The 17,998-nt window shown below is 28.7% G+C and overlaps 1 protein-coding gene across 6 annotated transcripts in view; it reads right to left on the bottom strand.

Moving 5' to 3' along the window:
- Positions 1–17,998, bottom strand: part of LOC111062131 — a 108,180-nt gene that overhangs the window by 80,919 nt on the left and 9,263 nt on the right. For 5 of the 6 annotated variants that reach the window (XM_039439790.1, XM_039439791.1, XM_039439793.1 and 2 more), the window contains exons 3-4: positions 15,118–15,369; positions 10,102–10,194 (exon numbers count right to left, since the gene is read on the bottom strand). In XM_039439790.1, the coding sequence (XP_039295724.1) occupies positions 10,102–10,194; positions 15,118–15,335 (311 nt within the window). In that variant the 5' untranslated portion in view covers positions 15,336–15,369. Of the gene's footprint in view, positions 1–10,101; positions 10,195–14,567; positions 14,650–15,117; positions 15,370–17,998 lie in introns of those variants that run through there. The other variant, XM_039439794.1, reaches the window with a different exon arrangement.

Genomic DNA, 17,998 nt, shown 5'->3' with positions numbered 1-17,998 from the left:
ATGTTCATTTTAGGACTATTTTAAGGACTGAAAATTTTGTGAAGTGAACAACTACAAGACTTAACCTATTGTTAAAAATCCCTTTTAAAAATCTTACTTAGTTCTAAGGATGCAATTATTTGACAAATCACCTATCAAATGGGAGTATTCCCAATATTATGATGGAATGTGATGAAATAATAATAAATAAATATTTCGGACTATGTGTAACCTTATCTAAATTTGGGATGGGAATAGCACAAGGTTACTTTATTCTTTCTCTCTATATCATTTTGATGATTTACTTATTGTATCAATCAATACAAAGAATCATTTTATAATATTGTATAGTTCATTTTTTATTCTGAATCGAATCTGTTCAGCGAATGACTGTCGTTCTGAATTAAATTTGTTCAAAGCTGTTCTAATTTGTATTTTATTCTGCTGAATGAAATAAAAATGACTAATGATTGATAAATTTTCTAATGAAGATTTAGAGATAGCTCCATGCTTGTGCTTGGGTAGGTAATACAGTATATAAAATTATGAAAGATAAGTGGACCTACAATTTTAGGAGGATTCTGAACCACTAGACCTAGAGTTAAGTTATTAATAATTATTTAGAAAGGTTGAGTTGAGTTTTTGCTTGTAGGTCTAGTATTCTTTCATTCACGCAACAGTGAATAACTGTTTAGCTCTCAGTCATGACAAGAAGGCTATGGTTATTTAAAAGGGTTTCAAACTTATCAAAGATCTGTGAAGAAGTTCAAAAGTTGCAAAATATTGTTTTTCATTGAAACTTATAAAGAATTAAATTTATCAAACAAGTCTTGTAACCAAATCTCTTGTTATTTTAAAGCGAATAGCAGTAAATGTTTTTTTAAACATATTATTAGCAAATCCCTGTTATTTTAAGCCACTAATATGATGTTTTTATTTTAGAAATACATAATTTTATTTAACAGGTAGAAAAGAAGTTGGAATTGAGCACTTAAGCTGCGATTACACCCAAGTTAATAATTAACAAAATGTTAATAACTTAATCCTTATGGATTCTATTAGATTGAACGGAACTTGACAAACACATATGTTCATCATGTGTATGATAAGTTATGTTCAATCTAATAGAATCTATAACATTTTGTTAATAACTTTGGTGTAAACGCAGCTTTTAGTGTTCTTACTTAATTTTAATTTAATTATAATTTTATTATATTATAGAGGTTTTGTAAAATTACTAGGATTTACTCATTCAAACCGGTTTTATAATCATAGAAAAAGACTTAGTAGGTACTATAGTTAAACTGTAGCAAGTGAAAGTTGAAAAATATAAGTTATTATTTCAATAAAATTTTATACTGAAGCCAACAGTTTTTTGAAGATTAGAAACATGAATAGGCCTATTAATTATTGTATTCATCCCAGTATTTTTTTCAAAGTTTGGAATTTTACAACTAATTGTAATTAATTTAATTCAATTTAGAACTATTTTTCAATTAAAAAATGATTTGTGTGTGATGAATTAGTGTGTTTTGAATTATTGTAAATTGAAGAATTTTGAAGTGATACATAACCCAACTACATTATTTTGGACAGTTGTATAGCCTAAATTAGAATTGGAACCTTTTTGGGTTTGTAAGTTGTGCAATTCTGAATGATTGAATAAATAAATGCTTTATTTTATATAAGAATAAAATCATAACAATACATAAAAATAAGATGAAATATTAATTCAAAGAAAAAATTAAAATAAAAGTTTAGATTGATAAATCTGAAGTCAGAATAAACTGTTTCTTCTGATGATCAATCGTGTTACTGAGCTTCAAAAGGAATTAGCAAAAATTCTATGCTGTTCAATACATATTATTTGTTGTGGAAGAAATTATTTTATATATTATATTATATTATTATATATATTATATATTATATTAGTTGGCAAAAATATATAAATTATATGGACCCGTTAATTATTATCTTACAAGTTGGTTAAAATATGAGTTGATCTTTGGAATAGTAGATGTATTTACACTGATAAGTAATGAAATAAATCATACACATGTGAACATAGTTCATTTATAAAGTTGAGAAAAAAGTGAAAATTATTGTTGTTAAAAATCAGTAAATATGTTATAACTATCTGTTTTGAAAAATCTTGATATAGTAGTGTAATCTAAACTTATGAAAAGTCTTAAAAATTGACATAGGCCTATTGATAAAGCTTCTTTGATAATAATGGAAATTTGTAATTATTTATCCAGAAAAATGACCAACACACGTTTGATTTGGTAACTCAGTAAATCAATTTCAAAAACATTTTTTGGTAAAGATTAAAAATAAATAATGAAGATTTGTAAGCATCACATAGTCTAGGTACTAGAATTTTTTTTTATAAATAATGTATTTTTCAAGTAATGATACTATATAATTTAATAACTCCTATGGAATATAGTATTATAATGTTCATTTTTATTACCACTTCTGTTTTAATGTAAAAAATTAAACTTGAAGTCTGTGATGTTAAGAAGGAATACTATAATCTTCTCATGAAAGCTAACCTTACCAATGTTGAAACTAGAATCTTCAATCAACTATAAAATCTACTTTAAAAGAATAAAACTTTTTTTAATTTAAAAATTATTTGTGAGCGATTAATTATGTGTTTTGAATGGTAAATCGAAGAATTTTGAAGTGATACATAAACTACATTTGGACTGTTGTATAAATTAGAATTGGAACCGTTTTGGGCGATTTAGCCTGTGGTACTTTTCTGTAAGTTGTGTAATTCTAAATGATTGAATTAATAAATAAATAAATACAGCAAGAAATAAACAATTCTGATTAATTCAAAGTATAAATACCTATGAAGAACATATCAAGCTATCCAAATTATTATTTAATGTCAGTTTTAAACATTTAAAAGTAAATTATCGTGGAAAAAGTGAAGGGAATGAAAATATTATGTTTGAATGAGTCCAACACATTTTGCAAGTTACACTCAAATTATACAGTAAAAGTAATTGGAGTTTCCTATCGCTAGAATTATTATCTAGTTTTAAAAACATGAAAAACCAGTTTAGAGAAATTCATTCAAGCTAAATTATACTGTTGAATTATTAGAGGAAATTCAAGATAATAAAGATTATACTCTTGAAAAACAAATTGACAAGCTACTTAAAACTCTCTAGATGAAATCTTGAGTTTCATTATTAATCACACTATAATAATTATTAATGATCAGCAAATCATTTTATACTTCACATTTTTGTAGAATGTTTATAGATTTTACTCTTGAAAAAAAATTGACAAGCTACTCAAAACTCTCTAGATGAAATCTTGAGTTTCATTATTAATTACACTATAATTAATAAATGATCAGCTAATCATTTTATACTTCACATTTTTGTAGAATGTTTATTTATTTATACATTGATAGTAACAATATCATTCTCAACTGATAATGAGAAAAATGTCTATCTAATGTTGGTAGATATCTTCATATATTAGATATCTTCTTTCATTAATAAAAGTGAAATAATAATAGTGAAAACAAGATGGATAACCAACAACAAATTCATTTATTAGTATACAACATACCGTACTATTATTAATTTTTGTGGGCATTTGAATTTATATCAGAAAAGTTACTCATATCAACATGATATGAGAAAAATATCTATGAATATCTCATAATATATGAGAAATATATTTATTTTTAATAAAAATATGTAAATTTTCAAATAAATAATGATTATAGAAAGGAAATTATACATTTAGAAAATAATAACTTGTTAGTTCAATGAAAATTTCAACAAGATGAAGTAGAATAATAATGGAACGGATTTTGTCTATAAAAAATAATGATTTTTGCACGAATTTATAACATTAAATTTAATTTTCAAAACGAATGAATCAATATTTTTTTCTCATCACAAACTATCGAATTGATTATACGAATTAATAAATATACTCAAAATAGCATTAAATTGACTGATCACAATAATTTACTAGGATCAAGTTCAGGAGAATTATAATCGTTTCAGGAAATAAATAAATATTAGTTTGGTGTACACTGTAGGTACAGCATTAAATAAGTTAAACTACCTCATGTAGAGCAAACAAAGTTTATAAATTTGAGCTTAAATCGTAATTTATTGGCATTAATTTGAGTAATAAGTTTTAGAAGTTTTAAACAGCAGATACAAGGATATAAAGGCACAAAATAATGGATAGTATTAATGTGATAAAAATTAAATAAAACTGAATTAATGTGTTTATTTTGAATCAAAATTTTATAAAAATTGTACACGTGAAATTTTAACCTTATCTTGGACTTTGTCACCTATAAATTTGGAAGAAAATTAGCACAAGGACTACCTTATTATTTTATCTTTCAATGTTATTACATTAGTGTCATTTGCATTGTAAATGAATAAAATAAATAAAATTAGATCTAGCTGAAAGTTTGGAATTTTTAGTAAAGAAGAATAAAAGTCAAACAGGACATTTCTCAGTTTCAATAAAATTTCAATAAGATCGAATAAAGAATAATTAATTAATATCCTACCATTGAGAGAATTTTATGTTGTTTGGATCTTGGGTAATTGTTTCGAACTTGTGAGTATTATCATAGAAAAACAATAGCGCAACTTATGCTATTGTTTCTCTATGGTAATATGCAGAATAAATAATAATTTATATCGAATGTTCAAACAGAAAAATGAGTGAAAAACATTAAATTCATCTAAAGAGAGAAAGGAATCTTCCCATATTAATTTCATACAGTTCATTATTAAAGTGCTCTAATGAAAACATGAGTATAGAATAAATTGATAATATTGATAGCAAATGTATTTTGAAAAACAGAAAAATATGTTCAAATAAAAACAGCGTGGGGGAAATGTGAGGAAATATTTTAAAATTATTTCTTAATAAGTTTATCATTGAATTTATTATATCTTCATATTTGAGTTTGTTGTTTCATTATTTATCTTTCTTAATAAGTTTATCATTGAATCTATTATATCTTCATATTCTAGGTATTAGAGTTTGTTGTTCATTATTCAAAGTACGTTATTTTAAATATGCGGGCCTGCTTAGTATATAACAGCATACTCAAACATTATTGAATTATTTTATCAGAAATTTTTCTTCGCTTCATCAGACAAATATAATTTGACACTTTGTGTATTCCAACGATTATACTTATTATTTATCCAGATTACAACATAAATCTAACAAAATACCAATGGATTTAATAAAAAAAAAATCTGGTGTGGCGCACTCACACAACTTTCTTTGTCGTTATGAAAATTGATCACCTGACGCTAGTGTTCCCGCGCATCTCAAGTCTACTATTCAGTGATTTGAGCCAGCTGGTGACTGGGTAATAACGCTGGAGACACTCATGAGGTCTGCTATCGAATGATTTAATAGAATCAACAATAATTTGCAATTGAATAATCACATTTTCTCAAATTTAAAGCTTATTTTCAATTTTAGGTGAAAATGTTACTGAACATTAATTGTAGAGATTTTCATGCTCAATCTACTCCACTTGATTTTTTTTTTGTTTCAATTGTATCTGAAGCCTGATAATTGGGATTCTATCTGCATTGATGGGCGGAGCTTCTGAAATTTTTACAGATATGGGACTTGTGGCAGTTGATAGAGCTTATCGATGACTATTTTATGTATGAATTTGATCAAAATCGTTGGAGCCGTTTCCGAGAAAATCACGAAAAACCCTGTTTTTGACAACATTTTCGCCATTTTAGCCGCCATCTTGAATTGCATTTGATCGAAATTGTTCGTGTCGGATCCTTATAGTGAAAGGACCTTAAGTTCCAAATTTCAAGTCATTCCGTTAATTGGGAGATGAGATATCGTGTACACAGACGCACATAAACTCATACACCCACACACATACACATACAGATCAATACCCAAAAACCAGTTTTTTGGACTCAGGGGACCTTCAAACGTATAGAAATTTAGAAATTGGGGTACCTTAATTTTTTTCGGAAAGCAATACTTTCCTTACCTATGGTAATAGGGCAAGGAAAGTAAAAATGATTTTACAATTATTAAATTGTGACCTGAAGAATTATTTAAATATATAAAATGAATTGATGTAATTTGGAATGAATATAATATATTCTAGCATTATTGTGTTGTACCGTACCCCTATCTACATGAACTGGCGGTTTTTGAGCAGATTACCGTACGTTCGTTGAAAACTACATAACTATTTCAGAAATCCAATCAAACATAGATAAATATCCTTTTCTTTAATAAATAATCGAAGCAAATATCAAAAAATGTAAAGAATATCCTCCTCTTTGATTAATCTAGCCTTTAATAAAATATCTACTCCAAATTCCGTAAGGCTAGGCACACACCAGTTAGTCAAGAAAAGACAAGACACACGTTTAGTCACAATACTTCACATTGTTGCTTATGGCGCAACTCACACTGTTTGTGTTTTATTTCTGGTTTAAAACTTTTCTTAATTACTAAATATTTTCAAGTTCTGAGAGTTTATTGAATGTAATCATTCTATTATATTCGGTTTTTAATCAAATCAAATTAAAAATTTCTAGTTTATTTATTTCTAGACTGAAAAGTGGACTCAAATCAATTCAAGTGGATAGCATAACCTATAATGTTTATTCATTCATAACTCTACCTTCATTGTATTATCATTCATCCCATCATCATCACCTAGGCTTAAAATACTTCTACAAAGTCGCCTTTGTAAAATATTAAATAAATAAGCAGCTGTGTGAAGTATTGTGACTAAACGTGTCTGATCATGTCTTGTCTTGTCTTGACTAACTGGTGCGAGCCTAACCTAAAATCTCATAGAATTTAGTTGGGTAGCATTTAGCATTAGATCTGTGCTCTAATTTATCCTATTTTCTATTATTATTTCATTAACCTTTTCCTTTCATTTTTTATTTTACACAGCCATTCTTTCTTCTTTTCTTTTTATATGTATCGGTTATAAATTCTATTTTAGGTTTTTAGGTGATGCTTTCTTGATCCATTCCAAGCTGCAATGTATTAACACATTTTTTTCTATGTATTTCACACGACATGCAGTCAAATATATCTCATATCTCAAAATATGAGATATATTTTACTGCATGTCATATGAAATACATAGAAAAAAATGTAATTATATTTTGTTTGATGATTATTCTTATAATAAATTATTATTGTTTGCTATTACTTCAGTTATTATTTGCATTCTTCTATATTAATTGTATAATTCTTTCACATTTACTTTGTATTTCAAATTGTATAATACATTGAAAGTAGTGCATTGTGTGAAAGAGGCAAAATGGGTTTCCACCTGTCGTTTTCATTCATAAAAATTATTAATATTACTCTAGCCTACACTAGGATTCAATTTACTATCATTGTCATTCATTTATTTATTTATACAATATGACAATTTCCACTGAGTCAAACAAGACCCATAGTGGCACAAAACAAAATAGCACTGTACATGAATGAACTATTTAGTATAAAGAAGACGAAGAAGAAGAAGAAGAAGAAGAAGAAGAAGAAGAAGAAGAAGAAGAAACTAAATTTAGAATTCGTTGGTTGAATGAGAAGCATAAATGTATTATTACATTTATGACAGTTCACAGTGAATCTCACACATGACAGAAAAAGATGCATAGAATCCTGACAGTTAAAACTGAATCTTCCTTCACCATATAATGAGACATTCTATTCATTTTCTACATGGTATTGGCAACAGAATAAGATGCGTGATTTTTGTAAAAACCGGGATGTGAATTTCAGCCAATCATTTCTTCTCGAAGCTTGGTTACCACAGCAACCGTGTGAGCTGTTCATTGCGCATGCTCTATGCCTAGATTGTGACGTCAGAACGGTAGCGTGACAACGCTTTTAGGTTGCCATGACAACGGCGCTTAACTAAGAGGGCATTTCAAGTGGGAGTGAGTCCAACTGGACGCTACTTTATTGAATATTATGAATTCCTTCCTTAATCGATTATTTATTAGGAAAAATATTTTATTGAATTCTTATCTACTTGACTGCAGATATAAGTTGAGTACTGAAAATTGTACACACAATATTCTGGAGTTAATATCATGCGTCTCAAATTTGATTTTGTTTTTTTCAAATTCCTTTCAAATTGAACGATAGTGATTATAATATTGCTCTAATAATATTTAGAATGACACCTTTTTCACGTATTTAAATCCAATTTCCTTATCAAGTTTTATCATCTTTATTGTACATACTTACATTATGTAGAGTTCAATATTTGTAATAGAAAAGTACAACATTGATTTTTTAATCACTTTGAACAATTAATTACGACATAGCAGTCAGGTATTTATAAATAAAAGCTATTAGCTTCTACTTACATTAGTGTAGCGCTTTCGGACACTAGTTCCTTCATCAACACTGGCTGTCACTTCAGCCGGGAAGTGACAGCCAGTGTTGATGAAGGAACTAGTGTCCGAAAGCGCTACACTAATGTAAGTAGAAGCTAATAGCTTTTATTTACAAATACCTGACTGCTATGTCGTAATTAATTGTTCAAAGTGATTATTTAACAAGCAGTTCGTAATGGAATCAAACATTGAAGAGTATTGATTTTTTGTTTTATTCTGATTTGTATACCTACTCAGATTGATTATTTAGTGTATAAATTTGAAATGGACATAACCATTGGACAATTTAAGACAATTTTAGGAAATTGAAGAAGTTTTGGGCAATAGCCTGTTTTTTCTTTCCCGACTACTGTATTGTTCACTCTATCCAATAAATAAGTAAATATAATCAAGAAATGTCATTATGAATGTCCCGCAGACCTGATATGGGCATCACCATCAGAAAAAATATAAATAGAATGCATTTGTGCCTCTAAAATAGAATAAGAATTGTAAAGAAAATATATTTTTCAATGATTAATAAAACATTTTTATAATTGAGAATAAAGATTTCTTTAATTGATTAATAAAACATTTTTATAATATTAAGAATAAAGATTTCTTTAATTAATTATATTTCTACATTGTTGTAATACGATTTGCCAACGTTGAGGAGCTACAATAGGATAGCAATATCTGCTTTGTGGAATGATAGACAAGGATAGCAAAACCAATGTTAATCAAATACTGTCATCATAACGAGGACCTCACTATGGTACACTATCTTTATCTATCCTAGTATATTAAGCGAGAAATTTCTGTATTTATATATATGGTTATTTTTATATCTGGTTATTTATGTTCAACGGATCTCGAAAACGGCTCTAGTGATTTTCACGAAATTTGGAACATGGTAGGTTTATGATATAAAGATTCGATTGCACTAGGTCTCATCCTTGGGAAAACTCGCTGAACGACATTAAAAGGATAATTCATCCTTGGCTGAAACAGCTGTGAATAGTAAAACAGTGAGTGAGCGAGTACGTGAAAAATCAAAATATCTCATCCCCGAAATTCATAAGATGACTTATTGCCAGCTGTGAATTATGAACACGATCATTTTAGAGAATATTATGATCTGTTTATCAATAAATAAAAATAACGAGCGAAGCTCGGTGCCCCGATATTTAGTACATTATAGCACCAACTCAACAACAGAAAAGAAGAACTATCAACTGTTCCAGCTGAAACTAATTAATCTGCAACTGAAAAATCATTCAAACTACAATAAAAATATAATTTTTAACAGCAATTCAAGCAGCTACATTCTACTATAAGTAAATATAAGCATTAATGTCTAAACCCGTTATCCAAGACATGAAAAAGTGACACCATATACCCAAATGTCTATCAGCCTCTATAATAGGCTGCCTCTGTTGGCCAGGGATCTGCCTGCTGTGCGGTTTCGAGGGGCTCTGAGGAGCCTGCTGACGGATCACCCTCTGTACTCACTCCGTGAGTTCTTTATGTTGGAGAGCAGTGTGGTGAGTGCCTAATTTCTTATTTGATTTCTGCCTCTGGGCAGTTGTTTTTCTTTTACTTTTTTGACGTGTCCCAGTGGGCTTCACTTTAATGATCCCTTTTATGGACTTATTTAATTAAATACTAAATAGATACGGTACTACTCAAAAATAAAAAAAATGATTACCTCAAACAATTTATTTCCTGGCTTGAGAGTTTCTTCAGCCTCAGCTCACATCCCATCTTCAGTTGCTTCCACATTGTTTGTGAGATTTCCATTCTGTAGAGAAAAATTTAAAACTTCAGTAGAATAGAATAAGTTTTATTTTAACCGTTTCTAAGGTCTTCAGAAGCATTACCATCGTCACAATATACAACAAATGTTATACATACAATACAATTTGAAAAGATACTACTCTAAAATAAGTACAATATCATGGAATAATATGGGTTGCAGTACACTTTGGGTTCGGTACAGGTTACAGTACACTTTTACTGTTTTTATTATTTATTTAACAGAATGACAAAACAACTTAATCATAAAATGATTGGAAACCAAAAAACAGGCTTATAGCCCCCCTTACTATTCCATTCCCGAATTTTGATTGCATATTAGTCCAAAAGAGGTTATGATTCTTCAGCAGTTTTAAACACATACATTTTGATTCCAAAATAATACTATAAGATTTTGAATTTAGAATGGTAATATAGGAAATTAACTAAAAAAATCCACTGTATATAGTCTCAAGTCAAGAACTTGGAAAATATTGAATAAACTTTGAAATTTTTGAGCCATAGCTTAAATGAATGAATGAATAAATGATCTTTATTACCTTGTAAGCTAATTTTAGCAATTTATTCGTCAGAAAAACAAGCACACAAAACATATAAATATCAATTTTTATTTTCAAAATTAAGTACTATAGTGAGCTTTACGTTATAATCTTAGTATTTAATTAACATTAGTGTTGCTATATTTGTCTATCATTTGACAAAGCAGACAGCGCCGTCATTTTCTAGCTCCATTACGTTGTCAAATCTTTTTCAACAATGTAGAAATATAATAATTCAACATAATATTTAATCTCAATGATGAAAATTTATTTTATAATTGAAAACAGTTGGTTCTTCTTGACGTAAAATAAAATTGATCATTTTAAACAAGAATGTACAGTCTATGGACATTCCCCACTACTATTATAACGTGGACCTCACTATAGATTAGTGAATAATAGCTATTCTTATAATATAACTAATACTAGTTATATTATAAGAATAATTAAATTGCTGAGAGTGACGTCTACATGAGCTCGAAGCTTGTGAGTGAGATATGATATTTCATTAAGGTTATGGTAGAGACTGTAGTTGTTTTAAAATTATGGATACATATAATTCATCAATTATCTTTTGAACGATAATATATGGTTTCAATGGTGTGACAGAATATTTTGAGGTGAAAGAGATAAATACGTAGGTGTATTTTGATGCACTATAAAATCAAATGTTCAATTTTATAAATAAAAATATAAATCTCAGTACCCTTTTAAATTATTTCGTCACAACATGTTTGGGACACTAATGCCATATTCAAGTCTTGAATACGGAGTCTTATTAAGTCTTGAAGATTTATATTTTTATTTATATTATAAGTAGCCCTGAAGAAAAAAGACAAGTTCAATTTTATGATTATGAAAATACAACGGAGTGGAAAATTATTTTTGAAGATGATCAGTCTCATAATATTCACAGAAAATGTTCTGGATATATTTAATAGATAGTATATATTAAGTGACTATTAGAGTTTAAAACTTACCACTATATTTTAATGTTGAAACCCCTGAAGTTTTTGGGCAAAATATGATAATCCAGTAGGTATAAATAATAATATTATTCAATAGGTACCCTTTTATTAATATCTTCACAGCTCAGAAATGATACAGAATTAATTATTGTATTCAAAGAACCAAAAGAGAAAGATGCACAGGAAAATTGGAGAGAGCTGTCAGCTGTATGATTGTTAACAATTTAGATCTCTACAACAGATGGGTACGTTGCAATATATTGGGGTTCCAATTCCTTAATGAAAATGTTGAATATTTCTATAGTGAAATCCACGTTATAATGGCAGTGGAGAAAGATAGGAGAAAAACGTTGCCGATCCTCTGTCTTGTCAATACCTTCTATAGACGGTAGCTGATACAGGTTTATTGATGTAATATTAACTGTTCATTCTCGTTTAAAATGATCAATAATATTTTATTGAGAAAGAAATTATATTTTTCAATAATTTCATAATGAATTTTCTTAATCAAGATTAAATATTATGTTGATTAATTATTAATTCTACATTTTAAAAATTAATATAAATTAAAACATAATAAATTTAATAATTATTAATTCTACATCTTAAAAATTAATATAAATTAAAACATAATAAATTTAATAATTATTAATTCTACATTTTAAAAATTAATATAAATTAAACAAATAAATTTAACATATATAAATTAATTAATAAATAGATTAAGCAAAGGCTTATTTGTATTAAGAAATATGGTGAAATTAGTACCTTTATCCGTTTCAAGAATGGTTTATTTTGCCTTATTTGTTTCCCATGCAGCGTATGGTATTGAATTGTGGGGTGGGTGTCCAAATATTCACTTCCAAAGGGTATTCAAGCTTCAAAAAAGAGCAATCCGCTACCTGGCTGGTCTTGGGTTTAATGATTCGTGTAGAGAGGCTTTTGTGGACTTGAATATACTTACGCTACCATCAATTTATATCTTCAAACTGTTAATTTTTACTCATAAGCATTTATCTGATCTAAATACAATTGCTGATATCCACACTTATAACACCAGAGGAAGGAATAAACTGTCTTTGAGACAACACCGACTGCAGCTGTACGAGAAAATGCCCTCCTATATTGGAGCTAAGTTGTTTAACAACTTAACTACCGAGCTGCAGTCCTTGTCTGATATAAAAGTTTTCAAGAGTAAAGTGTATAAATTCCTGGTTTCACAAGCCTACTACAGTGTGAAGGATTTTAGTGATAAAAGGTAGCATAGTTTGTAGGTAGGCCTACTCTAGTCTTCCATGTGTGTTTTTTATTGTGTACTTATTATTTTTACTTATTAAGACCTGACGTCATTCATCTGTATATTATAAAGTGTACTGTGTTGAATAAAAATATTAAAAAAAAAGACGATCTGGCAACAGAGCAAAGCGAGCAAGAGATAGCGCTATCTGCACTGTTGAATGATAGACAAGATAGCAATACCATCGCTAATCAAACACTGCCATTATAACGTGAACCTCACTATAGATGAATGATAAAAGCCTACAGTATATTTAGAAGTGGTTATGATATACCTTGAAGAGAAAATAATGCCTTTAGACTGGAGGGAAATTTTTGAAATTAGTAGAAATATTAAAGTTGGGAAGATTTATTTTTTCCTGGCGCGTTTATTATTTTGCAACGATTTTTTTTATATAGATCTACAAAAATGGACAGTACTGGATACCGAACTTGAATTATTTATTTATATTTATTACATTGAAAATCATATATTTATCTCTGTTGCAGTTCAGACACTGTGTTACTTGTAAATATTTGAAAAAACACTTACTTTTGTTGGAGTATTGAGGAATACATTTCACTCCTGAAGAGGAGCTTCATCAGCCTCATTCCACTCTTCAGGAGTGAAATGCATTCCTCAATACTCCAAAAAAGTAAGTGTTTTTTCAAATATTTACAAGTAACACAGTGTCAGAACTGCAACAGAGTTATTATATTTTGTTTCGTCATGAAAAGCAACATCATAATTTATCATTCTGAACTCATGAATGATTAATAAAGGAACAACAGGCTTGAAGCCCAAAACTGTATATTATTGTGAATTAATTTAGATAATTTATTATAAGATACTTGAGAAATGCTATCACTGCAAATAGAGATACTGCCTTTTGTATTATAAAAATAAACTGTATTACAAATAATGGCTGGAATAATGATTATTTAGCTTTTATTGGCAGAGAGATCCTTTTGGATGTTCTGCATTGCCGTATTACCCAATGCAATTTCCTATCAACCCTCACAAGTTTATAGGTTATATATTGGGTTCTTCATGTTTTCTCACTAAAAATTTGCACTTTCACTTCCTGAGTTTCTATTTTATAATGATTATTATGACTAGCTTTAAACGACTAGTAAATAGTAATTTTAATAACCTTACATTGAAACCTCCATACAAAATATGTAGATAGTATTTAAATTTCACACCCACAACTTATAAAGAAAAATGAGTATGAGTTCCAGTTATTTCAATTTATTGTGATATTTAAACCAGTTGTTTAATTTCTTACTAAAAATTAAACAGATTGTACCATGAGAGGTTGTTTATAACTTATTCAGTTCTACTGAGAAGTTTTTAGAGAAAACTACAATAATTAGAACAAGACAGAGAAATACAACAGTCAATTCATAGTGTAGCCTATTTAAATATAAAATAGAATTCAAAAGGACTCGCCTTCTTGAAACTGTTAAGACAAGACAGATATTAAAACTACAGATTACACGTTGAATAAATGGGAATTGTCTATGGCAAAATAATTGACAATACATAAATATAAAAATAAATGCAAAAAACTTACTCTCATGAAACAGTATGTCACAAAAACAAACAACTACTGTCAAGTTTTAGAGACTGGTATATAATACAGAGTGACCCCTCAACTGATTACCAATCTCTAATTTATCTAATCTCTGTTGCTTCAATTTGAAATAGTTGATTTTATTGAAAGTTCCAAACGGAGATGTAGATTTGCTCATCACAAGGACAATTTAAAACAAAATAAGGAAATTGAAGAAGTTTTGGGCAATAGCCTGTTTTTTTCTTTTCCGACTACTGTATTGTTTACTCTATCCAATAAATAAATGAATAAATAAAACAAAAACTACGTGAATCTCCACTGGTGAGCTTAACACTCTTATACAACGTTCGCAAAATTTCTCTCCCAGTTTCGAATAAATAACAAGGAATCATTCTGTTTGAAAATGTTTCTGAAATAATTGTTTCTCTCAGTTCCGAATAACAGGAAAACCTTTTGATCAACCCACCACGCTGGAGAATGTTTTTGACAAGCGAGTTTTTATGAAAATTGTGAATGGAAATCAGTAATAATGAATATATTATGAACTCACCTGTTTTTACTCAGCCACTGTTCAGCGAATTCCTCTCCTAGCATTGTTCCTCTCCCTCCTCCTCCTCCTCCTCTTCCCCATCCTCCTCCACCTCTCCTTCCCCATCCTCCTCCTCCTCCTCCTCCTCCTCCTCTCCTTCCCCATCCTCCTCCTCCTCGGAGTTTTCTTCTTTGTTTGTTGCCGATCATCGAATTCCCATTTGGATCCCAGCGATTCATGTCAAGTTCAGCAGATTTCCTTGTGGTTTCCTCTCTGTGGAAAAATCACACAATAGATACATTTTATACTGGTTGAAAATCGAAATATTTTTGAAGATCAATAAATTTAAAAAAATAAGATGTTGATGTTGTCAAATTATGTTGAATATTGTCAAATTATTTTATCAATTGATTGTTGTTACAGATGGAAATTACTGATATATTGCAATTATTCAAATGCTAATGAAATTAATTATTATTAAACGAAAATCCAAATTAAATGCTGTAATTCACCCCGAAGACTTCTGCTACTGCAAATATTGACAACAGGGTAAACAGTTAGATGGAAATTCGATGAGCGCTACTATTCAAAAATTATTTCATTCCCGGGCTGACAAATAATTTTTGAATAGTAGCGCTCATCGAATTTCCATCTAGCTGTTTACCCTGTTGTCAATATTTGCAGTAGCAGAAGTCTTCGGGGTGAATTACAGCATTTAATTTGGATTTTCGTTTAATAATAATAATAATTGATTGTTGTTAAATTATCACTATATTATTTGTTAAAACCCAATTTAAATTACAGAATCAGGTTTCATGGCAACACCAGCCACAGATTCAGATGAGATGATGTTGATTTAAATTGATTTTGAACAAATATAGTGGTATTGACAACATCAAGGACTTATTCTTTCAATTATTGAGAAATAACACAGCATCTCTTCCCATACAATCAAACAATAATATATTGGTTGAAAATCAAAATAGTTTTTTGAAGAGCAATAATATATTGGTTGAAAATCAAAATATTTTTTTGAAGAGCAATAATATATTGGTTGAAAATCAAAACATGGGTTTTTATTCTATATAAAATTTATCTAATTCAAATAGATTCGACTTGCACCACAGCTGCATAGTGGCTCACTACAGCTGTTCAAGCGTAATTTGAAGACTTTCCTATTAAATCTGAGTGAAGAAGATGTAGAAAGTATGTATAATATAACTGTATAATTAATAGTTTTTAGCTTTGGATTTCTAATGACATTGATAGTTTCCAATAAGGTAAATTTTGAACAAATAGTGTAAAATTGGTTTAATTCCTGAATATTATTGTTATGTTGTGATTGGATGCCATTTTTATAAGTATGTAATATGTGTATGTATGTATATGTGCATATATATATATATATATATATTATATATATATATATATATATATATATATATATATATATATATATATATAATATATATATATATGTATGTATGTATAGCTGGTAGTGGAAAAAGTCAAGTGAATGGTCATCTTTTATTTTTATTATTATTATTTTTATTAGTATTTTTTGTATTAGCAGTGTACTGTTATCAAAGTGTTTTTTTTTATTTTTGTAGATACTCCCATATGCGGTCAAGCTTTGAAGCCTTGCATATGTGTAATTTAATCAGAAGGATTCATTAATATTAATTTTTTCAATTGTTATTATTTGTTGTATTGCATTATTACAAATTATTGTATTATGAGTTTTTCTGATAAATAAAATCATTATTATCATTATTATTTGTGTCACCTATAATTTACCTTCTCTAGAACATGGGTTTCCCATAGTTGAGTAGGTTAATTTCCGAAAAAAATGCAATTTATTTATATTTGTAGTAAATTTCATATATTGTGTTTTTGAATATTATGTACATTTTATTGATTAGATTGTTTGTTAGATTACTTGTATATTAATGGAAATAAAATTTATTTGTATAATATAATAAAGGATAGAATTGGCTTATCACGTATGGGATAGGAAATTCACGAATGACGACGCATCATCACGTCTCAACTACTCAACTGATCAACTTGAAATTTTGCATTTAGATTATTAATTTACCGAGGATGGTTATGAGCCTATTTAAAATTCTTCGAGATTACAATAGGTCAAGTTTTCAGTTATCAAGTTTTTAATGCGGAGCACTGGTTACCTGCTAGCCTATAATTTTGCATTTTAAGGATAATATGGAAAGAAAAGGAATTCCTCCATACTCTGATATCACTATATACATCATCTACTTTGAAGATAGGATTAATCAGACTATAGAATTAATCATAATCAATCAGCTGACAAGTGGATGTTTCATTGCATTCATTACACATTACACAGGTCTCTGGCCATGTCTATTTCTAAAAGATAGGGTTTCAATATTTTTTATGATGCGTGCCCATCAGTATCAATATTTTCACAGTTGAAAAACAAATTTAATAGGTGATTGAAAATAAAATAAAAAAATGATTAAATGAACTGAATAATGTTGAATGAATTATAATTTTCAAATAGTAGAGAAGCTAGTAGTTCTGTGAACAGTAGACCTCACGCAGTATTCTCATCCTCAAGTATCTGATTGAAACTATAGACCTTATGGAAATACAGTAATAGACTGGCATCTCAACACATCTGTGTAATCACTTGTCATCTGATTTATGATGAATAATTCTATAGTCTGATTTTTAATCTAATATTGGCGTATGAAGGAGGCTCCTTTTTCCTTTTATATTATCCTTGAAATGCAAAATTTCCAAAAACCTTGTATATACGACGACGCGCAATTAAAAGAGGAACATACGGTACCTGTCAAATTTCATGAAAATCTATTACCGCGTTTCGCCGTAGATGCGCAACATATACGCATATAAACAT

Source organism: Nilaparvata lugens, chromosome 13, assembly GCF_014356525.2.
Source record: "Nilaparvata lugens isolate BPH chromosome 13, ASM1435652v1, whole genome shotgun sequence".
Taxonomy (NCBI): domain Eukaryota; kingdom Metazoa; phylum Arthropoda; class Insecta; order Hemiptera; family Delphacidae; genus Nilaparvata; species Nilaparvata lugens.
This window is presented reverse-complemented; position numbering and strand designations above follow the sequence as displayed.